General features: G+C 32.6%; 1 protein-coding gene across 2 annotated transcripts in view; it reads right to left on the reverse strand.

The window, feature by feature from the left end:
* LOC133200784 (structural maintenance of chromosomes protein 6-like) overlaps nucleotides 1-24,320 on the reverse strand; it is a 30,441-nt gene that overhangs the window by 1,902 nt on the left and 4,219 nt on the right. Inside the window, exons 5-23 of one of the 2 annotated variants that reach the window (XM_061336581.1) lie at nucleotides 23,395-23,496; nucleotides 22,720-22,857; nucleotides 21,576-21,656; nucleotides 21,064-21,299; nucleotides 19,375-19,539; nucleotides 18,935-19,113; nucleotides 17,818-17,993; nucleotides 17,002-17,028; nucleotides 16,262-16,345; nucleotides 15,734-15,829; nucleotides 13,845-14,114; nucleotides 13,043-13,099; nucleotides 12,483-12,653; nucleotides 10,813-10,950; nucleotides 9,665-9,783; nucleotides 8,324-8,423; nucleotides 6,562-6,720; nucleotides 3,813-3,965; nucleotides 2,494-2,591 (exon numbers count right to left, since the gene is read on the reverse strand). In XM_061336581.1, the coding sequence (XP_061192565.1) occupies nucleotides 2,494-2,591; nucleotides 3,813-3,965; nucleotides 6,562-6,720; nucleotides 8,324-8,423; nucleotides 9,665-9,783; nucleotides 10,813-10,950; nucleotides 12,483-12,653; nucleotides 13,043-13,099; nucleotides 13,845-14,114; nucleotides 15,734-15,829; nucleotides 16,262-16,345; nucleotides 17,002-17,028; nucleotides 17,818-17,993; nucleotides 18,935-19,113; nucleotides 19,375-19,539; nucleotides 21,064-21,299; nucleotides 21,576-21,656; nucleotides 22,720-22,857; nucleotides 23,395-23,496 (2,549 nt within the window). Of the gene's footprint in view, nucleotides 1-2,493; nucleotides 2,592-3,812; nucleotides 3,966-6,561; nucleotides 6,721-7,015; nucleotides 7,181-8,323; nucleotides 8,424-9,664; nucleotides 9,784-10,812; nucleotides 10,951-12,482; nucleotides 12,654-13,042; nucleotides 13,100-13,844; nucleotides 14,115-15,733; nucleotides 15,830-16,261; nucleotides 16,346-17,001; nucleotides 17,029-17,817; nucleotides 17,994-18,934; nucleotides 19,114-19,374; nucleotides 19,540-21,063; nucleotides 21,300-21,575; nucleotides 21,657-22,719; nucleotides 22,858-23,394; nucleotides 23,497-24,320 lie in introns of both variants that reach the window. The other variant, XM_061336580.1, reaches the window with a different exon arrangement.

Genomic DNA, 24,320 nt, shown 5'->3' on the forward strand with positions numbered 1-24,320 from the left:
AGTTCTCTTACAAAAAATACTAGATTTTAAAGTGATCCTATGTTACATTATTGTGTTGCACTCCTGACATCTGATATGTATTTTATTTAACATTGTTTTAAAAATTGTAACACACAATAACCCATTCTTACTTTGTGAATTAATTTGTCGTTTTGATATTTTTGATCGTTTACGGCAGGTTTTTCATATATTGATGACCTTGAGACATGATTATTTGCAAAGTATAATATATATAAATTGTATATAAAACTATATGTGAAATGATGAAAGCTATTCCCTGAATTGACTAGAAAATTTCTGTAATTTGTTGATAGACATAGTGTTTTGAACATCAAATAGTATCAAACATTTTTTAAAACTCATTTTTTAGTAAAGATAGTTGAAAAGCATTGGTAATTAAAAAGCAGTTTTGTTGCACTCCTGACTGCAGTAAAATTTAAAAGTAAAACTGTAGAACACAAAAATTCATAAAGTGTTGGCAACATCAAGTGGTATTGAAACTGTGCAATGTTATAGTCCAATACTTCATAATTAAAACAGATGAAAGTATTTTTAAAATTCGCATTTTATCTGGAATTATTCCCAATTTATGCCAAAAAACTAGCTTAAATGTATATTTAGAAGATAAAATATATTTTATAGCATATTTTCCTTTAGAGGACAAACACAGTAACCCACCAGAAAAATTCTACTCATCATTTTTTCTTTATTTTTATTCTTATTGGATGATTTATAATTCTAACATATTTGTTGCACTCCTGAGCAAAAGCATTGGGGCCTTTAAAGTAGAATTGTGAAGTGAAAATTACATAAAAACTTGTTCTGTTGTATCAATGAAGTTGAGGAGGAATTACTTGAATTTTATGACAATTTTTTAGTGTGTTTATTTTTAACATTCATTAAAAAAATCACAAAAAAGATAAAAACACATCTGAATTGATATAATTGAAAAAGGAAGGATTTTAATGATAAAACTGTCAATAATTTAGTATTCAATTATACAAAAAGATCATTATTAATTAATGAATATGTCTAAGCATGAATAGAAGTGTTTTCATCACACAACTTGAATCTTTAAAAAAATGTGTTGCACTCCTGACCATAGAAATATAGATCTGAAGCACAGACACATCCTGTAATTGATAAATCTATTTGGTAAAAATGTTCTTTGTGTCTTTCTTTTCCAAAATAAAAATCAGAAAATCATATAATGATAATAGTTTTTTCATTCTTGAGAGCAAAACATCAAATGTTGCACTCCTGACATTATTGGGTATGCACATATACTTGACTCTAATTAATGTTGCTTGTGATTTATATAACATTTTTAAGTTTTAAAATGTATATCAGTTATTGTTTTACACTTCGAAAATTCTTTTTTGTCTTAATTTTCTTTCAGAATTTTACAATTGATGTTTTTTTCACAACACTACATTTTTTCTGTTGCACTCCTGACATGGTATAACATTTTTTTAAACATCAGCCATGACCACAACTTGATTAAACAAAAGTTACTACAGCGCACATTTAAAGCTCAATACTTTGAATATTATCAGGAAAGTCTTTATTTTCAACATAAAGCATTATTATTTATTTCACAGATCTCCAAAAAATATTGAAATTTCTAAATGTAACAAAAAGGTGTTGCACTCCTGACAATTTTAGCATCATTTTTGGGCATAACTTTTTTGTTAATTGAGATATCAACGAGATATTTGGTAGGTATTTAGACACTATCTAAAGACATATGCTGCGACATAGAAATCTATTTTCATTGCTTGTATTTTTATTCTGGGTAGATAAATATGCGTTTGGTCATTTTTTTTGAATTCACACATAAACTATTTGTGTAATATTGTACCTCATGTTTTGAGGAGTGAGGAAGATAAACTGTTTGTGTAAAATTGTACCTCATGTTTTGAGGAGTAAGGAAGATAAACTATTTGTGTAATATTGTACCTCATGTTTTGAGGAGTAAGGAAGATAAACTATTTGTGTAATATTGTACCTCATGTTTTGAGTGGTGAGGAAGATAAACTATTTGTGTAATATTGTACCTCATGTTTTGAGGAGTGAGGAAGATAAACTATTTGTGTAATATTGTACCTCATGTTTTGAGTGGTAAGGAAGATAAACTATTTGTGTAAAATTGTACCTCATGTTTTGAGGAGTAAGGAAGATAACTATTTGTGTAATATTGTACCTCATGTTTTGAGGAGCGAGGAAGATAAACTATTTGTGTAATATTGTACCTCATGTTTTGAGGAGTAAGGAAGATAAACTATTTGTGTAAAATTGTACCTCATGTTTTGAGGAGTAAGGAAGATAAACTATTTGTGTAATATTGTACCTCATGTTTTGAGGAGTAAGGAAGATAAACTATTTGTGTAAAATTGTACCTCATGTTTTGAGGAGTAAGGAAGATAAACTATTTGTGTAATATTGTACCTCATGTTTTGAGGAGTGAGGAAGATAAACTGTGTAATATTTTACCTCATGTTTTGAGGAGTGAGGAAGATAAACTGCTTGTGCCTCTGGTTCTTGGCCACAGCCATCATCATGTCCATTGAGATTCTCCTGTTGACCATGTCCTGAGAAAACATGAGTAATGACCTTCAGCACACTAATGAGTATTTGAGTAATTTAATGAAATAATATTCAAGCATTTTTTTTTATCATGCTTCTAAATGTCTTAATATTTAACACAACAGTATTTTTACATATCATGTCACAAACTATTTGGATTTTGTATTATTTTTCAGAAAGAGGAAAAAATGGACAAAATTGTCTCAATTTTTACTATAAAATTTGTAGAGCGCAGGCCTGCTCCAGAACAATATTTACATACTTCATTGATATTATTATTCTACACATTATATCAAAATATTGGGCTTGAGCAGACCTGCGCTCGGTGACTTTTACTCAAAATATCAACATAATATACATCTTTTTCTGTAGAAATCATAGAAATTTTGAATTTACGTCATTTTCCTGATGTCATATCAAACATATGGCGTCATGGCTTATAAAAATATTCAGTGCTTTGAAGTCTGCAGATATCCCCCTGTTTTAGAACATAATTATATATTTCTCCATCAAAGTTTGATTTTGGGGGCAAATATTGGTCATTACCGAGTATAGTCCTCTGCTGAAAAGTGGCAAGGAAAGCTAAATGACAACTTGAGACTTCGAATGAATAAAACAATTTTTTACATTTTGAATTCGTAATTATTTTAAGTTATAACTGATTTAAGTTCCCCTTTATTGGTATTTGAATGAAATATATTCCAATCAATTCTTTATATTCATTATCTGTTTCAGTATTGAATGAAATAATACTGTATACAGGAAAATTTTCGCCTGCGTTTTATTTTCACCCCCTTCGCCCAACACACTAGTGGGCGAATTTAAGACGGGGCGAATTCAAAGAAGACAGCATAATTTCTTAAACAGAACTGTGACTGGGTAAATTTAAAATGGGGCAAATTGTTTGCAAGTGTGACAGGGTGAAAATAACCCTGTATACAGTAGAAATTCCACTTCTTCAATGGTGCCATATGCAATTATGAACTTTATACTGGATTTCGTCCGACCTCTTGACGCATATCATATTATTTCTTACAAGAAACTATTTACTTTAAAATATTTTATGAACAAAAAAAATTTGGATCATAAAACATGGTTCTGATATATATGATGGGGCATAAATACAGAACTCTCATGACAGCAAATACACTAAAAAAAAAAAAGCAAGTACATGTTTATTTCTAAAATTTCTATTAGGAGAGTGTAGGAGGACATTTCAAATTTACCATGAATACGTCAAACTCATCTAGACATCTAAATGGAGATTCCATAGCGTCCCATAATGCCAGGATAAAACAAACGGTGGAGAAGGACCGCTCACCACCTGACAGGGATCGCATATCCTTGGCTCCCTCACCTTCTGATACTGTTGGTTGGACCTGTACGTTAACAGAAAATAGAACAGTCTTACAAAATATAAACATAAACAGAAAATAGAGCAGTTTTACATAATATAAACATAAACAGAAAATAGAACAGTCTTACAAAATATAAACATAAACAGAAAATAGAAAATAGAACAGTCTTACAAAATATAAACATAAACAGAAAATAGAACAGTCTTACAAAATATAAACATAAACAGAAAATAGAACAGTCTTACAAAATATAAACATAAACAGAAAATAGAACAGTCTTACAAAATATAAACATAAACAGAAAATAGAGCAGTCTTACAAAATATAAACAGCAAAAAGAAAATAGAACAGTCTTACAAAATATAAACATAAACAGCAAAAACAGAAAATAGAACAGTCTTACAAAAACAAGATATACACTTTTTGGTGCATTGTTACAACAGAAAACACAAAAGCTACACATTTTACAAAATCAAGATGTAAACTTAATGTTGTTCTAATGCCTATTGTATTATTATTATTTTTTAATTTAAATGTATTAAAATCAAGCTTACAATTACTTATAAGAGCATAAAAAATGTCAATTAAAAACATCTACTAGGTGAAAATTTTAAATTATGTCATACATAGAAACATAAACTTATCATGGACCATGATTTTTCCTTTTTTTTTAAATATATAAAGCAAAGGTCTAAATTACAAAATCTCAAGACAATAATTAACACTGAATAGGGAAAAGTATCCCAAACAGTTTTTGAAGTGAAAAATAACTGCATAAGGAAAAAAAAATGCAAGCATGCACAAAACAGCAGTGAAAAGGGATAAATTCAATGAAATTGGGATTTTATAGCAACAAAAGCATGGTCATCCTGCAGTCATCACAGTGATTTTCCAAGCCACCTGTGGTCTGTTTGTGTCTTAAGTAACTTCCTGTAACTGTATCTGCTTTTATTTAAATGAGCTCACATTACTAAAGGGGAATAACTCTTTAATAAGGAAGATAACTCAAAAATATTGCTACATTATTAAAAATTTTATCTTCAAAGTACAAAAATTAGAATTGTCTAAATTTAAATTGTACCTATAACTTTCAATCCCCCCCCCCTCCCCCCCAAAAAAATTCTTGTGCCAAAAGTTTTCAATTAAATGTGACAAATAGGGTTTTTTTGAAAAGGGGATGTTCTTTTACAGCTTCAAAAAGAAGAACAAGTTCTTTCCTTTTACAATATGTAAATAAAATTGAACAATGTGGTAGCATTCAGCCTAAAGTGGCAGTGCCCGACTTTTCTTTTGGCCTTGGAAAATAATTATCATTAAAGAGAAAAATCATTTAGGAAGCAAGGATGAATCTCTGATAAATATACATGACCATACCCCATGAAACGGAGTAAAAAATGTAAGTACATGTACAATTGTTCAATGTACATTTGTGGATAATGCTTATAAATATTTCCAAAAAAGAACAAGTCAGTCCAAAATTCTAGAAAACTTTGTATATTATGTAACAAATAAAAGTTAATTTGGTTACAAACTTTCTTAACATTTCAATATTCAAGGACATTAACTGATTGAATGTAACACTTTCAAGTGAAGAGATTCTATAGGTCTCGCACAAACACCGATTCTGTAACAATGTCAGCAGTCTATTGTAAAGAAATTCCACAAAATTATCAGACATTAATTTGATGGATTCTGTACTTGTAGCAAACAAATGCTAAACCCATCAGCAATTTATTGAAAAAATTGTCACTTTGTTTTACTGTAGCAAACTAATGCTAAACCCATCAGCAATTTATTGAAAAAATTTTCACTTTGTTTTACTGTAGCAAACTAATGCTAAACCCATCAGCAATTTATTGAAAAAATTTTCACTTTGTTTTACTGTAGCAAACTAATGCTAAACCCATCAGCAATTTATTGAAAAAATTTTCACTTTGTTTTACTGCTGCACATTAGAACTTCAAATATCTCAAACTTTGGTATCTCAAATATACCATGGATGTGTAGAGGGGAGTAGGAAGTCCCAACAAATTTTTTCTTTATTTTAACCTCATTATCTCAAATTCTCTGATGTTTGTTTCTTTTTTCTCGGTCCTCTCGAGATTTTAAGATAACAAGGTTAGACTGTACTTATCTATCAAGGAATACAAAATATATGCACACCACAAACAAATTTTTGGAAGGGGGGGGGGGGGATACATATTCTGTTACAGTTTAGTTAATAATGATAAGCATATCACTGTGGAGGCTCATCAGAGGGTGAGGTTCCTCTTCACAGAAGGTGAAGTTCCTCTTTACAGAGGGAGGTTCCTCTTCACTGAGTGTGAGGTTAAGGAATTTTAAAGAATGAAATTTCATACTTTAAATTTGAAATGGACATAAAATGCTCTCACTGAATTTGTCCTTGATTAATGATGAGCTCACATCTTTACTGGTTGATACAGTTTCTTTCACAGCTAAGAATTAAATAGCACACATGCTCCAAGTATGGAATCTGGGACAAAAAGTGTGAATAAAGCTTAGTTTTGCTGATGAACAAGAATGCTGCCCTGATACAGATGTCTGTGCTCGACCTGTAGATAGATGTGATTGGATGATTATTTTACATGTAACTTACATTCATTTCTAGCGTTTCCTTTGAGTGATTAAAGCTCATTTTTCCTGTGTAATTCCTATTGCTAAGCAGTACTATGAAGAAATATTTGGCCCTCATGGCAATAAGCTTTCTGAATTCAGAGTACTGCTGTTGACGTTGGTTCATTACTTTTTCTAGGTGCTGAAAACAATAAAATACAAAGTCCCTTACAACAGTTAACAAATGGGCGAGATGAAAGAGAGAAGAATTCTGAATACTACAATATCTTCCTACACTTTAGTGAGAGGTCAACATAGTTGTTTTTAGCTCATTATGGCTTTATTTTCAAATTTCTTATCGAATATTGGGAAATTCCTGAAGATGAATAAATCTTTAATAATGCAAAATGACAAGAAAATCTTGTCCTCTGAGTGTTTTAAGAACTTCTTCTTTCTTCCATCATTCCCCTTTTATTACAAGGAATAAAAAAACATACTAGAATTGAGATGGCCTCTTTTTTATGCGAGATTTCCATTTTGCAATTCCAAGTTGGCTTTGTGATGGCTACGTGATTTATAAAATTGAGCTTAATCCTAAGCGAAATAAAGCTTCGCATTTTACGAGAATTTAACTTTCTCCGTTCTAAAGCCTCTAACAGAGCCTGAAATTAAACAAACATTCTATGAGGATAAAAATTAATTTGAAAAGAAAAAAATCTGAAGTATTTAAACAATTGAAATTTGAAGTACCAGTTCATGCATATAAACCATATTAGATTTTATATCTTTTTTTTTTCTTAATAGAAGAAGTGTCAATAACAAATGCACAAAGAATGTTTTTATTGGAAGGGGTTTTTAAATCAAATAGATCAATTACTGCAAAATGTTGGTAAAATAACGAAATATATAATGCTAGAAATTAAAATTCCTAGCGAGTCAGAATTCAGCTTTTATGGAATTTACATCACAAACTGGAGGGACCTTAAAGGGGTCCGTGCCCGGCTAACCTGCCTATGAGAAACTTCTCAACAAAATGTTAAAAATTTCCCTCAGTTAGGATCCAAAATGAGCTGAGTCAGGTATTGATCACTTGTGCTGATCATTATTTTAACTAAATTTCTTGTTGTCCATTCTTAATTTTTCTAGACATTTTGTGGAAAGACAGACATACATATGTGAATTTTGAAATCCCCCAACTTTGTTGGCAGAGACAAAAAGAATGGTTTCTGGAAAAATCACCAAGTTTTAGCCACCAATATTTTCAAAATGAACAAAGCCAAAGTATTAATGATTCTTAAGGGTATACATGTACTGTACATGTTTGAAGTGAGGAGTCCATTCCTTCCTAACACGAGTATAGATGCTTAGGCCTTTCAACATATATTTTTTTTCAAATTATCTTTCAACAACTCAATGATTTGTTCCAAACAAGTCTGAAAATACAAAAACTGACAAGTTGCTAAATTGATCTGCAAGCTTAGAGGCATTGGGAAAGAATACTAAAATAATCAACCACCCCATGTTGTAGATCACTAAACATTAACTCGAATGAAAAGTTAGCACTCTGACTCTTACAGCCAATTTTTCACAAGGCCTTCATGTGTTTTTAAAATGATCCAAAATTTAAAATTCAATTAGGAAATGTGACAAAATATTGTAATGAAGGAACTTCAATTCATAATTTGATAATTAAATGTAAGAATGGCAAGGTGTTTTATCTTTAAATGGCAGAATTTTCCTCTAAGAGTGGCAAATTCATTTATCTATCCGTATAATGCTGGATTGGCTGTGTATGGTTTATTTACCTGTATAAATCTCTTACACTCCCGGACCTCTGATTGAATCTTCCTGTACATATCTCTCTTCTCATAAAATGCCCTTGTGATCTCCTCAACATTACCACGGCTGTAAACAGAAGATGAAGAGGAACTTATTAATAGCAAATACAGAATCTTTAATCCTTTGTGATGTATCTACTCACCTCTTCTCCTCAGACCATGTAGAATCTCTAATCCTTTGTAATGTATCTACTCACCACTCCTCAGTCTGTGTAGAATCTCTAATCCTTTGTGATGTATCTACTCAACTCTTCTCCTCAGACCATGTAGAATCTCTAATCCTTTGTAATGTATCTACTCACCACTCCTCAGTCTGTGTAGAATCTCTAATCCTTTGTGATGTATCTACTCACCACTCCTCAGTCTGTGTAGAATCTCTAATCCTTTGTAATGTATCTACTCACCACTCCTCAGTCTGTGTAGAATCTCTAATCCTTTGTGATGTATCTACTCACCACTCCTCAGTCTGTGTAGAATCTCTAATCCTTTGTAATGTATCTACTCACCACTCCTTAGTTTGTGTAGAATCTCTAATCCTTTGTAATGTATCTACTCACCACTCCTCAGTCTGTGTAGAATCTCTAATCCTTTGTGATGTATCTACTCACCTCTTCTCTTCTGCCTTGATCTGTTTGAGGATCTGTGTTATCTCTAATCCTTTGTGATGTATCTACTCAACCCTTCTCCTCTGCCTTGATCTGTTTGAGGATCTGTGTTATCTCCAATCCTTTGTGATGTATCTACATACCTCTTCTCCTCTGCCTTGATCTGTTTGAGGATCTGTGTTATCTCTAATCCTTTATGATGTATCTACTCAACCCTTCTCCTCTGTCTTGATCTGTTTGAGGATCTTTGTTATATCTAATCCTTTGTAATGTATCTACTCACCTCTTCTCCTCTGCCTTGATCTGTTTGAGGATCTGTGTTATCTCTAATCCTTTGTGATGTATCTACTCACCTCTTCTCCTCTGTCTTGATCTGTTTGAGGATCTGTGTTATCTCTAATCCTTTGTGATGTATCTACTCACCCCTTCTCCTCTGTCTTGATCTGTTTGAGGATCTGTGTTATCTCTAATCCTTTGTGATGTATCTACTCACCTCTTCTCCTCTGCCTTGATCTGTTTGAGGATCTGTGTTATCTCTAATCCTTTGTGATGTATCTACTCACCTCTTCTCCTCTGTCTTGATCTGTTTGAGGATCTGTGTTATCTCTAATCCTTTGTGATGTATCTACTCACCTCTTCTCCTCTGCCTTGATCTGTTTGAGGATCTGTGTTATCTCGAATCCTTTGTAATGTATCTACTCACCTCTTCTCCTCTGCCTTGATCTGTTTGAGGATCTGTGTTATCTCACTCTCTAGATTCTGAATTGTTCGCCTTGTGTTTATTCTCTCTGCACAGATCTGCTCTGCTTTCTTAACATCACTCTGAATTTAAAAAGAAATGCATGTTGAAAACACAATGCCCTTCAAAAGTTACTGATTTCTATGGTGGCACATTATCATAAGAAACCTGCTTTTTGGAATTAAATGTCTCTATCCATTCCTCTTTTTTACCAAAGCCAAAAAAAATTAATCAATAGTTTCTAAGGCACCGCCGCATCAGGTCAAAAACTGCCGCATTGATCAATTTTATCGACATATTGAAAAGGGAAATAACTCAATTTTCTATTATTCCAAGTTGAAATTCTCCTTTTCATAATAGTAATGGATAAACATTTTTATTAGATAAACAATACATTTCTTGTTAAAATGGTATTTTACCAATTAACTTTTAAACCAATGTTTGGAATAGCATTATTTAAAGTTGAACGTATATTACAATTAATATAAGAGAACAAAAAAAAAATAGAACAGTTGATATCATCATTTTATTGAACAATTAGCATAAAAGAGGGTGTAAGACCTGCTTCAAAAAAAAAAGAAAAAGAAAAAAAAAGAACCTGCCTGCCGCATTGAATTTCAAAATTTTTGGCCTGAGAAACTATTAATTAATTTTTGCTGGCCTAACTGTCATCATTTTGATATCATCTTCTTACATTATCAGTAAAATACTATAAATTCAGGTCAATCCTATACATATCTTACTGTCAGTATTTTCGAGCTTAATTCCCTCAAGAGCTTCTCTTAAGTTTGGATTCATCCTAGACCTTTTGAGTCCATGTGAACTAACTTTATAAGAGATTGGATCCACCACCTGATTTCCTTACCTCCAGTACTTTTCATGTTTGATTCCCTCAAAAGCTACTCTTAAGTTTGGTTTCATCCTCAACCTTTTGAGTCCATGTCAATCTAACTTTATAAGAAATTGGATCCACCACCTGATTTCCTTACCTCCAGTACTTTTGTTTGGATCCACCACCTGATTTCCTTACCTCCAGTACTTTTGTTTGGATCCACCACCTGATTTCCTTACCTCCAGTACTTTTGTTTGGATCCACCACCTGATATCCTTACCTCCAGTACTTTTGTTTCCTCCTCCACTTTTGTCTTTTCCTCTGAGATCTTGGCTTCTTGCTCACTCAGCTTCTGCTCGTAATGTTTCCGGTGAGATTTTGCCTGTTCTATCTCAACCTGGGCGAGTCCAAACTCGTCCTAACAAAAGAAAATAATCTATTTTACCTCAAATTCAATAGTAAAAGTACCATGAGAAAGCTCAACAAATTAATACCCCCACCTGCAATTTATTCACAATTTTATAAATTTGACATTGAACTTGCCAAAATGACCTTGGTTAAAAAATAAAAGACACATCCCCTGGTCATAAGTAATCTTTGAGTGCAATATGGACTTCCAATGTTTCTTCATTAGAAAATTAAATATCTGGCATGAATTTTACACTATTCTACCAGTGACCTTGAACTTGCCACAATAATCTTGGGTCAAAGTTATTACATACTTTTAGCTCAGGAATAATTTTTATTCAAAGTATGAAAGTTAAATATGCAAAAATTTAATGTTTTTTTTCCTAGTAACCTTGAACATGCAGAATGACCTAGGGTCAAGGTCATGGCATCTTCAAGACAAGTTATATTTGTATGAACTTCCATGTTTTTCCATTAGAAAGTTATAAACCAGACATAATTTTTCTGCCAGTGACCTTGAACTTGCCAAAATGACCTAGGGATAGATCTTGACATACCCTCAAGTCATAAGCAATCTTTGTGCCAAGTATCATTTTTTTCAATTTGCCTCCATTTGAGAGTTATAAACAAAGCATGAATGAAACATTTTTTACCAGTGACCTTAAACTTGCTGAATGACACTAGGTCATGGTCAATACTGTGGTACGTACCCTCAGATCATATGCAATATTTGTGGTAAGTATGTTCTTCATTGCAAGATGTGATCCGGACAGGAATGAAACATTTTTCTATAAGTGATCTTGACCAAATGACCTTGGTTCTAGGTCATGACACACCTTCAGGTCATAATCAATCTTTGTATGAAATATAAACTTCCAATATTTATCCATTAAGATTGATCGATTGATTGTTTGTTGTTCTATGTCCCTTGCGAGAATAGACATCATTTACTGGGAAAGGCTTTAAATTTATATACTCTGTAAGTTACTCTGCATTTACAACCACTGAGCAATGAAGATTCTTTATCTACCATGACACGAGACCTACATTTTTTAAGGTCATATAAAAAAAAAACTGTGAATTTCTCTTCTAATGCTGGCTGCTTGGCGAAGGAACAATCACTACCTATGTTAACATCTTAGATTTAATACAGTGCCGGGTACGAGAATAGAACCCAGTGCCTCACAATCACAAAGTGAATGTCCTACCACTAGGCTACCATGACTGGTCTCCATAAGATGCCCTACCACTAGGCTACCATGACTGGTCTCCATAAGACTGCAGTGTTGGCTGAGTTTTGTTTCACCTTGAATGTTTCCTATCTCCATATCTGGATATACATGTACTGTTTTCTACTTTTACTTTCTCTTTTCTCAAAGGTTCCCTTCTTTCATTTTACACTACATTTTCTATTATCGATGCATCTCTATTTTGTCATGCTCTACACCACTTTATAGTTTACCTTATTTAGCTTTGTTTCCTCTGCATTCTTTTAAAACTCTCTCTCTCTCTCTCTCTTGAGCCCTCCCCCCGGGACTCTACCTTCAGAGGTTCCCCGACTTCTGCCTTCTCCCTCATTTTGCTCTCCACTTCTTTAAACTTTTGTTCCTCAGCATTGCATTTTGTCAGCGAGTCCTGATATTGAGCATGCAGCTCGTCTCGCACCACACTCATCTCGTTGATCTGAGTATCCAAGTTATTTACTTCTTCCTCCTACAAACCAACAAAGAGAGCACAAGATGACCTCCATACATTCAAATTAATATCAAAACAATTAGAAAACTTTCAGAAATTACTGTGAAATCATTATTGTTCATGGAGGACCAATGTCTGTGGATTTTGTGGGTCACCCTTACCCATGAATTTACATCCTCACGAATGTTTACATGTATTTTGTAAATATATTGATTCACTGAATCTACAGTATAAACATTAGACAACATAAATCATTGTAAATGATCTCTGTAGTTTGGTTAATCTAAACAAAGGGAGTTCCCATGATGTATAACTTACAATTATATGATTGTTGAAATTTTAGACAATGTAGAATGTACTTTTCTTGTCGATGATTTTTTTAATGATTAATTTTCAGTGATACATACCAGTGTTGTGACATCTATGGGGGCTGGGTCCTCTATACTCTTCAGCTCATAGATTTCCTATACAAAAAAAAAACCCATCAACAGAGAAACATCAACATTACATAGTACATGTATACTTAGATCATGTCCATTAATTTCTTTAAATGCCAAGTAAGCACAGTAAAAGGATACATATTGCTTAATTAACAACCTCGACAATATCAAGATGATATATACAGAAGAATCTTTATTACAGATTTTTTTTTCATTTAAACTGAACAAGCATGTTTCTGGTTTTGTTGACTTAGCTGGCTTATTAGTTTTAACTTACATTGTTGACTTAATTGACTTATATTAGTTGTAACTTGCATTGTTGACTTAGCTGAGTAATTAGTTTTAACTTACATTGTTGACTTAATTGACTTATATTAGTTGTAACTTGCATTGTTGACTTAGCTGAGTAATTAGTTTTAACTTACATTGTTGACTTAATTGACTTATATTAGTTGTAACTTACACTGTTGACTTAGTTGACTTATCAGTTTTAACTTATATTGTTGACTTTATTGACTTATTAGTTGTGACTTTTCATTGTTGACTTAACTGACATATTAGTTGAAACTTACATTGTTGACTTTACTGACTTATAAGGTGTGACTTACATTGTTGACTTAATGACTTATTAGCTGTGGCTTACATTGTTGACTAGATGACTTATTAGCTGCGACTTGCACTGTTCACTTTTGCTGACTTATAAGTTGTGACTTACATTGTTGACTTATAAGTTGTGACTTACATTGTTGACTTATAAGTTGTGACTTACATTGTTGACTTTACTGAGCTTCTGTTCGATCTTCATCAGCTGTGTCTCACACTTCTTCTCCTCGTTCTGATTTTGTCGTAGGTTGTCACGGAGACTAACTCGGGTCTGTTCCTTTTTCTGTATTTCCTGTCTCAGTTGAGTTACTTCCCCTTGTAGACGGTGGATGTCCTCCTCCGTATTAGACGTGAGTACCTTAACATGTGTGTTGGTGTTGGAGTAATACCTCAGACATGGCACACTGTGAACCTGATCACCCTCAACTGTGAAAGCCTACAATCACAAGTATTACCCTTACATAGCAATGGCCGTAGTATAACTTCTATTTTCTGACTTAAATGCTGTGCTGAAAATAATTTATTATCTTCCTAAATTAAAAAAACGAATATTGAATTTAATTCAAATCATCTCCACATTCTTAAATCTTTTTATCCTTCCAACAACTCTTTTCACTACACCATACATTTGTTAAACTTTGGACAAGCCTTTGTTAATCCTCTAGGAACACTGTTCATAAATACTTAAATTTAATAAAAAAAATTTGAACATATCTATTTCTTAAACTTATCAGAGCAATTATGAAGTTTCATTGCTGCTGTATACACATATTAAAAATAAAATTCAAAGAAACTGGGGCGATAAGCTGAGCCATATGCCTACATAACGATCGATAAAAAAATCAATAAATTCATTTTACAAAAATTTCACTTTTTGTTGAATTAATGTAATGGTTATTACCATTTGCATACAAATTTGACAAAACCTGAATACTGTAACAGCGAAAATGATTCTGATAAACACATCAAAATGGCACCACGCTCAATTTTCACAAAAACTGAAATAAATTGGATGATATAACTACATTTTTTAAATAGAGTGGGTCATCGTACCATTTTTTTTGAGAACGATTAATGAAAGGCAATGGAAAGACGTTGCTTTTTACACTTGCAAAAATTTGGTATGAAGACCCACTCTGCATAAAAAATTAAGTTAACTTACTTAAATTTTCACCGTGGTCTTAAAACATTCTAAGTCCAAATACGCTTGCTAAATATAGAGAACTGTATGCTAATTAAATGGGCATGTAAGTGTGACTCCATGGTCTAGTGGCTAGCGAGGAGCTCTTTAAAGGGACGTTTGTTGAGGAAAGTGTTCGAGTCAAGCTCTGATTTTTTTAATTATTTTTCTTGGTTTTAATTTTGTTTTACTTTATAAAATATGTCTATAGGAATAACATATTTTTCACTGGAAATAAAATATATGTATGTAGTAATGAACTCATTTACAGTAAATTATTTAAAATGCCGGATAAAAATTACTGTATAATACATGTAGATATTTGAATACTTTTATTCCCGTTTTTATTTATTTTTACTACAAGCACTTCTAGATCACCACTATCGTTATATACAATGTTAACATTTTTATAATATCTCCGCAATAAGTGTTAACACTCAATTGGCAGATTAATTAATAGAAGTCCCTACCCATGTTAGACACTTGTGACAGTAAATGAAAGTCAACTGTTTAGCTTGTTTAGAATATAAATATCATTTTGAAAACTACTGTAAACATTAAAATGCTTAAGTAAATTCGAACATGAGATATTTTTTCCAATAAATGTTCTTGCATAGCCGAAAAATGGGCAAGGGCATATGGCTCATCTTATTCCCCAGATTCTTTAGTCAATGATCTTTAAAAGTCCAACATAGATTGTATTTCCACACTAATCAAAGAAAACCACTACACATACAGTGTGTCAGTCACGTCCCCAAATGACCTATAGGGGAATTTTTAAATCATGTACATGAATACTTTATACTGTGAATCTTCTTTTTATAACATATACATGTATCTTGTATAATAATTTTACATTAATACTTAACACAAACCTCATGACAATTGACTGGTTGTGCTTGAACATCAGGGTCCATAACTGTGCGAGCCTCTGTTTTGTCTTCAATAAGCAGGATGTTTTCTATCCCCCTCTGGGAAAAAAAAATATGAACCCAAATACAAACATTGTAAAATTTTTACATTAGGAAGGAGTTACTATGCTTCACATTTTGCAGGGTTGTACATGATCTATCAATATATGTTAGAGTTTATGCAGGGTTGTACATGACCTATCAACATACATGTATGTTAGAGTTTATGCAGAATTGTACCCGATCTATCGATATACATGTGAGTTACAGTTTATGCAGGATTGTACCTGGTACATCAATATACAGTTGAACTTCGATATCTCGAACACTGATAACTCGAATATCATGGATATGTCGAAGTGATTTGGTGGTCCCAACCACTTATGTTTTAAAATATCTCGAATCCTTGGATATTTCAAAGTTTTTTCTTGGTCCCATCGAGTTCAAGATAACGAGTTTTGACTGTATGTTAGAGTTTATGAAGGGTTGTACCTGATCTATCAAAGTGTTAATGACTACTGGGTCCTGGGATTCCACCACGTCAAATATAGCTGGAAATTTATCACTCTGAGCTCTCTGTAAATGACAAACAGGTTACAGGAATTCTTCAGGAACTATCATAGCATGTGCAGTGAAACACATTGTGAAGTGATGTGGACAAATAATTTTGATTTGCTATAAACTTCATTCATTATATCTAAGTGCATGATATGTTTTAAAACTATAGGGGTGTAAAGATATACCAATATTCAGCAATGCACAATAAAATTGTACTGTACTGTGGTACAAAAACAATTTACCTGTGAATTACAATGTAATATAAATATTATTTCTTTTCATTAAAATTAACCTAATAAAAGTGATTTTCTTTCTTCAGTTTAGCTGTTTTTATTGTGTTCAGAACTTATTAAATGTTACACAGTGAAATAAGCTACAACTTCTTGTTTCACATTTTATATAATAAAGAGTTTCTCATTTAAGAACCGAGACATACAAATTCTATAAAAACTACATGTATGAAAGGGGAAATATTGTGCTAAGTATCATGATACAGTCCCAGTGTATCATGATACTTCACAATAATCTCTAGTTGTATCATTACACCCCTATTTAGATCTCTGCTTATCATACTGACAATAAGTGTGGAAATTCATGTGCATTTTGTCTTTTTTCTCTGTCACAAAATTTATTTTTTAATTAATCAACTTTAAATAATATAAAATTTTACTCACAAAGGCCGAAACATTGTAAACAGCATTCTGAAAAAGAAAGTTTAACAGTGCTTTCAGCATACTAGTACATGACAAAACATTATAAACATTATCATACGCATGGATGATTACAATGTAAAGGATGTGTAAAACAGTCTCACACTGTAATAATCAAGTGCATGTAAACCAAAATATATCCTGAAGCAATAAAGTTGCCAAAGTTCAGTGTTTTATTTAAATCTATGGAAGATAATCTATAACATACTGTCCATAAAGGCTGACAGTTACTTTCTGAGGTTTAAATAATTCTTAAGATCTGATGACACATTCCTCTTCTAACAATTTTTTGTATCTCCAAGTAATTTACCAAAATTACATGTATTATTATAAAATTTAATTCTGGTTGTACCACACTTTTTGATTGGCTGAAAAATTAGCTTATACAGTATAACCTGGGTTGCCTTCGTCACACTGACTTGTGTCAAAAACATATCAATCTGCTTGACGTTACATTTAAATTTTGTACAATTTAATGTCACATTTGAGGTGAAATTGTCTTTTTTTCCCTACACTTAATGATAGAAAATTAAATTATAAGGAATGAATTTAATAGCTACCCAGTTATATGATATAACCTGGGTTGGAACAGTTTATGCTTTTTTATAAACCGCTTCTACTATCATCTTGAACAAATGCCTGGTAATGTATCTCAATTATTTGTGAGGAAACTTGTTAAAGTACCAATACTTTAATCACAAATCTTGGGAAAAAATATATGTATAGTTAAAAGTGTATCATCAGGCCTTAACTTTTAACCCAGTTTTGTTAAACCCTGACCTTGAAGGCTGCCACAATAATGGAAGGCCTCTGTCTGTCGTTACACACACGGTCAAATATACTCTCCAAAACCTTCTCATCGTGGTGGTCGTGGCAACAGAAGGAATGTAACAAACCGCTAAGACACCGCTCCACTGCCAGAGCCCATTTAGGGTCCCGAAGTTTGAAACAAGCTCCTAAATTAAAATACAATAAAACTTGGTTATAATGAAGTCACTGAGATCTGTGAAGTTACATGTACTTCGCTACATCTGTAATTCATTATATCCTTATAAGGCATTCATAATATGTATATAGCTGGAGTTCCGCAAAAACTTCGTCCATGCATTTGCATTATTTGTGTTCATACTACACAAGTTTTATTGTACATGCATTAAACAATGATACAGTTTATCTTTGTTTACAATATTCCTTTGAGAATTGACGATGACAACGTGGGGAAATATCTAATTCCATAACCCAGCACTATCTGGTTACTAAAATTTTCAAAATCATTAAATCTGTCTTGAACTGTAAAAGAATCTTTGGGTTGCAGATATTGAAATATAGTCTGATGTTCAGAGCAAAATATCTTTTTGTATATGAGCGATTGTTTATTCATGTATTTCTACATACAGTTGAACTTTGGGATCTCGAACACTGTAACTCGAATATCATGGATATGTCAAAGTGATTTGGAAGTCCCAACTACTTATTTTTTAAGTATTTTACCCTCGATATCTTGAATCCTTGGATATCTGGAAGTTTTTTCTTGGTCCTATCAAGTTTGAGGTTTGACTGTATTGTTTTAATAACAAAATTTGTAATTTCCAAATTTCATTGTGAAAAAGAAATAAAATTAAATTTCTTTTGGTATCATTCTATTCACATTACCAACACTCTCTAACAAAACAAATTCTAAAGATTTGAAAATCTCTCTCCCCTATTGTCCATCACGGTATTATATCCACTGCATATACAATGTTCAAAAAAGTGGAGAACGCATCAACATCACAACAATGTCCCAGAGTAGAGATGACCTCAAACTGTAGTAGGGCCAGGGCTTACAGGGGTATGACAATTATTGTGGCAAATAAAGGATATAAAAGATACTGATTTATGCAATTATTTGTTTTACCTAGAGGTCCCCTTGGTTTTTGATGAAATTCCTTGCGTCTGTATCTTTCCTCTATGTGCTGTAGTAATGTTGGCATGTATGGACCAAATCTTGCCAGTCGATCATTTTTAGCACCCAGCAGGTCATTTAGCCTTTTCTTTTTCTTGTCTTCATGTGCTTTCATACCGTTGACATCTGCCCTGAAAAGTACGAAAATTTTATGCCAATTACCATGAAATGCAGAAGAATGAATTCAATAATTTATCCAAATACATATATTTGCTTATTTTTTCACCATTTAATTTGGTTGCTCCCCTCAAGTTCTACAATTAAACCTCAATATGAAACTTTATCCTCCCTCCAAACAATACAAACACACAAAAGGTTCTGGTCAACTTTTTGACAAACTTTATCTGTAGTTTCCATTAATGTATAATACAAGCTTTGCTTCATTTGCTTACTGCATCTGCCTCTCTTCTCCTACAAGTTTGTTGACAGCCCCTCGGAAGTTTTCTCGGTCGTGTTCCGTTGTTGTTTGCTGAGCTTTGAGGGCCTTCATCTGCTCCTCCAGGTTTGCTATCTTCTCCTCTCTTTTCCTCCTCTCTGCTTCGTAATCATGTTTGGCACTACAATTTACAGACCTCTACTGTATATCTATACTGTACACATACATGTATATATAAACCTCTACCATAATCTCTGCTTCGTAATCATGTTCGGCACTAAAATTTACAGACCTCTACTGTAAATCTATACAGTACAGTACACATACATATAAACCTCTCCCACTATACATGTATACAAATACTGTATTACATGTACATTTTTGTAGAATTTTATTCTCATATACATGTACATGTCTTTGTATACATCTATTGTAAAACATGAATCTTAATAGTAATCTAAAATCTCTGATGAGACTCTGCTGATTTGTTATTAATAATGGAAGGAAAAAATTGCATATGAACTTTTTGTACAGACACATACATGTAATTTACAGAATTATGAACATTTGCTAATGACCTTGTACTTGTCAAAATGACCTTCAAACAAAGTAATGACACATATTTAGGTCATTAGTAATATTTGCGTGAAGTTGGAACTTCTAATGTTTATTACAAATTTATGAACTGGATTTTTTTTTTTAAACATTTTTTTCTCCCAATGACCTTGAAGTTTCTAAAATGACCTTTGGTCAAGATAATAACACCCTCACAGGGCTCTAATTAGCAACTAATTTAGTCGCCATGAATGTGTTGAACATGTCGACCACTTATGACTTCACTTTGAAATTATGTCGATTGTTTATGACTAAACAATAAATTTATGGTCAGGTGAAGAACCTGTTTATACACAAAATTAAATACACCTTGCACACATATTGTTATATAAGGGGAAAATTTGCAAATGTAAATATTACAAGTTATGATCCCAACACAATTGTGTGGACAGATTCATTATCTTGAATCCTCAGATATCTTGAAAGTTAATCTTGGTTCTGTCGAGCTCAAGACAACAATGTTTAACTGTATACAGAATTGTGTATTTTGTAGTATACTAGTACCAATTTTTACTGATATCTTAAGAGTTTAAGAGGAGTAGTTTTTAATAACTTTGGCACACTGCGACGTGTCAACCATTATACAGAATTGTGCATCCTTGTGTAGTCTACAAGCCTGCCATTGGAAGATTTATTGAAGTAGAACCAAAACTGTAGGAAAAATAATGTTCTAAAAGAATTTCCCAGAAATTTTAGTTTTCATTGGCCTGGCAATAATGTTCAACAGATCAAAAATTGTTGTTTACAGACAATCAGAAAGACAGATGGACAACACTGTATAAGTCTATCGGAATCAAACACCATTGTTTCCAGACAAACAGATGGACAACAGTGCATGTTTTTTCTGGTCTTTGACCAATAAAGCTAAAAATAAACTTTTCCCTGCAAGATACAGGGTATTTAAATCTTTATAAACATTAACATTGTATGTAGGTCTCTCTCCAATATACAAGATTAATCAGAGATGTACATGCTTATTTTATATGGAAAGGAAATCCTAAAATTAAAGTATGATACTAAAATCAGAAAACTGAAGAAATCCTTATCCCAAAGTTGAGAGATCTGCAAAAATATAGAATAGCATGTGTACCTCCTTTGTAATTCCTTTATGCGAGCATTAATATCCTCTCTTTCTCTTCCCAGTTTACGAAGTTCCGACTCTTTTTTGCGGAATTCATTCTGCTGCGTGCGGAGGACTGCCTTAGCCTCCTTCAATGTTTCTTTCGCAGCATCAAACTGAGGGCGGAGCTGTTTGACCTCATCATTGGTTGATTTCAGGAGCTCCTTCAGATCATTGTGTTTCTTAATACAGCTCTCTACTTTGACCTACTTATAAATGTTAACAGGTCAAGACTGTGATCATTCATTTGCTACATGTGTAATACATTAATCAGAGACAGTTCTTATTTATCATGTTTATTCAATATATATTATACACTCTCTACAATACATTTGTCTTGTGACACATTAACTATGCAAAATGTTTTTATTTTTTGAAGTTACATTCTCAAAATGAATTGTGGAAGATTCCTTTAAAAATGTAGATGATTCTCAAAAAGGTAGAAATTGACAGATAATGAACAGTTTGTGTCTGTTTCATACCTTGGCTTCCTCTACTTTCTGTTTAAACTTTGGAATCCTAGATTCCTCCTGCTGGAGATTCTTTTGCATTTGCTGTAAATCCTAAACAAAAAGAGTTCCCTTAAAAACAGTCAGCTGTAAATCCTAAACAAAAAGAGTTCCCTTAAAAACAGTCAGCTGTAAATCCTAAACAAAAAGAGTTCCCTTAAAAAGTCAGCTGTAAATCCTAAACAAAAAGAGTTCCCTTAAAAACAGTCAGCTGTAAATCCTAAACAAAAACAGTTCCCTAAAAAACAGTCAGCTGTAAATCCTAAACAAAAGCAGTTCCCTTAAAAACAGTCAGCTGTAAATCCTAAACAAAAGCAGTTCCCTAAAAAAACAGTCAACTGTAAATCCTAAACAAAAGCAGTTCCCTTAAAAACAGCTGTAAATAAAAAAAACCCCCAGTTCCCTTGAAAACAGTCAGCTGTAAATCCTAAACAAAACAGTTCCCTTAAAAACAGTCAGCTGTAAATCCTAAACAAAAACAGTTCCCTTAAAAAGTCAGCTGTAAATCCTTAAAAAACGGTTCCCTTAAAAACAGTCAGCTGTAAATCCTAAACAAAAACACTTCCCTTAAATAGTCAGCTGTAAATTCTAATCAAAAACAGTTCCATAATATAAGGTCAACTGTAAATCCTAAATAAAAACAGTTACTTTCAATACAGTCAGCCTTAAATCACATGCAAATATATATATACTTTTGTACATTTGTAAATTCTAAAAAAAAAATTCCCCTTATATTCTTAGCTGTTAATCCTAAACAAATACTGCCTCTTCATATATGGCCAAGAACTAAGAACTACATGAATTAATAATTAACAAGGTTATTCTTTTTAGGTAAATTAACATTAAAAAATACGTTCATAATATATCCACATAAAATAAACACATGATTAAATCAAAGCAAAATTCATCCCACAAAGACTGCATACCAATATTTATTTGAAAATCTTCATTATTTTTCAACTAATTAGCTTAAATGTTCCATGATTGCCCTGAGATTCCCCTTAACTGCATTCATTATTAGAACATCATCAGAGATCTTTTCAGAATTTGCCACAGAATCCCCCCTCCCATCCCAAATATCTGCTTTTTCAACATCTAAGTAGGCAGAATTTCCTACCCTTTCTCTGGAGATGACAAATGCCCATGCTAATTCTTGCTTTCGTTTCTTCATTTTGGATTTCAGTTCATCGAGGGCTGTCAGAGATTTAAATTTCTGCTCCCACTCTAAAACCTCTTTCTCTAAGGTTGGTAAAGTCTACATAAAAAGAAACAGCAATTATAGCCAAATGAAAAGTGAATCACTGACTTATAGTGGAGCATATGATAGAATGTAATGACTCAGATAATTCAATTTAAAAATAAATAACATAGTTAAAAAGTTTACAATTTCTCTGGGAAATGAATTGGTTGGTCATATAATCAAATCCAGTGAAGCCCAAAGGGCTTCTCAGATTTGATCACATACCAACGAAGTTTATTTTCCAACATTTTAACCTTGTTATTTATTACTTATATTTGAGATATATATTCGAATAAAAATACATGTATTACATGAACGGCCCACCATATCACTATGTTGTGACATGCAGTGACCTATATACAGTTGAATTTCGATCACTGACTATGGATACTCCTGAAATGACAATCATTTTACTTTGGAATAATACTGAAATGCTACTGTTTAACTTCAGTCAGTGCCTGTTTATATTTAGATATAAAACAGTAACATTGAAATAATGGAACCAGGCAGGGCCTATTTACATGGAATACAGTAAGATTGAATAATTAGAACCTGTTGTTTTTTCTCTATGATTTCCTTGGTTATTTCCCTTTGTTCATTGGCTCTAGTGTAATCCAGCATCATCTGTTCTAACTGGGTCGCTTTCAGGAAGAACTGTAAGAAAGGAATCAGGGATGTAATAAGTAGAAGACAATTTCTGGTTATACTCTCACACTCAGAAAGGTAACCTCCCTCATTTCCTTATAACCTCTATGACCAACAGACCTGATGTCACAATGACAACATTTGATGTTACGAGTATACCTGAAGCTACATATTTTGATGCGATATAAGAAGGTACGGTACTTGTCTAATAATTGTAATTCAGAGGGTAGCTTGTATCTGGTGTAGCTGGCATAAAACATTTGAGTTTACTTTGTGTCTGACAAGACGAAAAATTAATCTTACATCTCATGTTACATGCTGAAGTTACATAAGATGGTATCTTGTCTCTGCTACCCATATAATCAAATCTGTAACATTTAGAGGTTACTTTGAATATATCTCCAGGGAAAGTTACAGTAAGAATTTACATTATATGAAATAACACAATGTTACATTGTTAAATTAAAACCCATGTTACATTATGATGTAACCTTGCATCTCATATATAACAGCTTATTTTGTACATGTATTTGATGTTAGAAATACAGTTCCAGTTCAATAACTTGGTAAACTTTGTCTGTGTTCAGGTATTACCTTGTATCTATCTTGTGGTGATTTTGAGTTGTCTGTGTATGTTACCTTGTATCTATCTTGTGGTGATTCTGAGTTGTCTGTGTATGTTACCTTGTATCTATCTTGTTGTGATTTTGAGTTGTCTGTGTATGTTACCTTGTATCTATCTTGTGGTGATTTTGAGTTGTCTGTGTATGTTACCTTGTATCTATCTTGTGGTGATTTTGAGTTGTCTGTGTATGTTACCTTGTATCTATCTT

This window comes from Saccostrea echinata, unplaced genomic scaffold (genome assembly GCF_033153115.1).
Source record: "Saccostrea echinata isolate AGI-Se365-2 ecotype Australia unplaced genomic scaffold, CSIRO_AGI_Sech_v1 ptg000041l, whole genome shotgun sequence".
In the NCBI taxonomy this organism is placed as follows: Eukaryota; Metazoa; Mollusca; class Bivalvia; order Ostreida; family Ostreidae; genus Saccostrea; species Saccostrea echinata.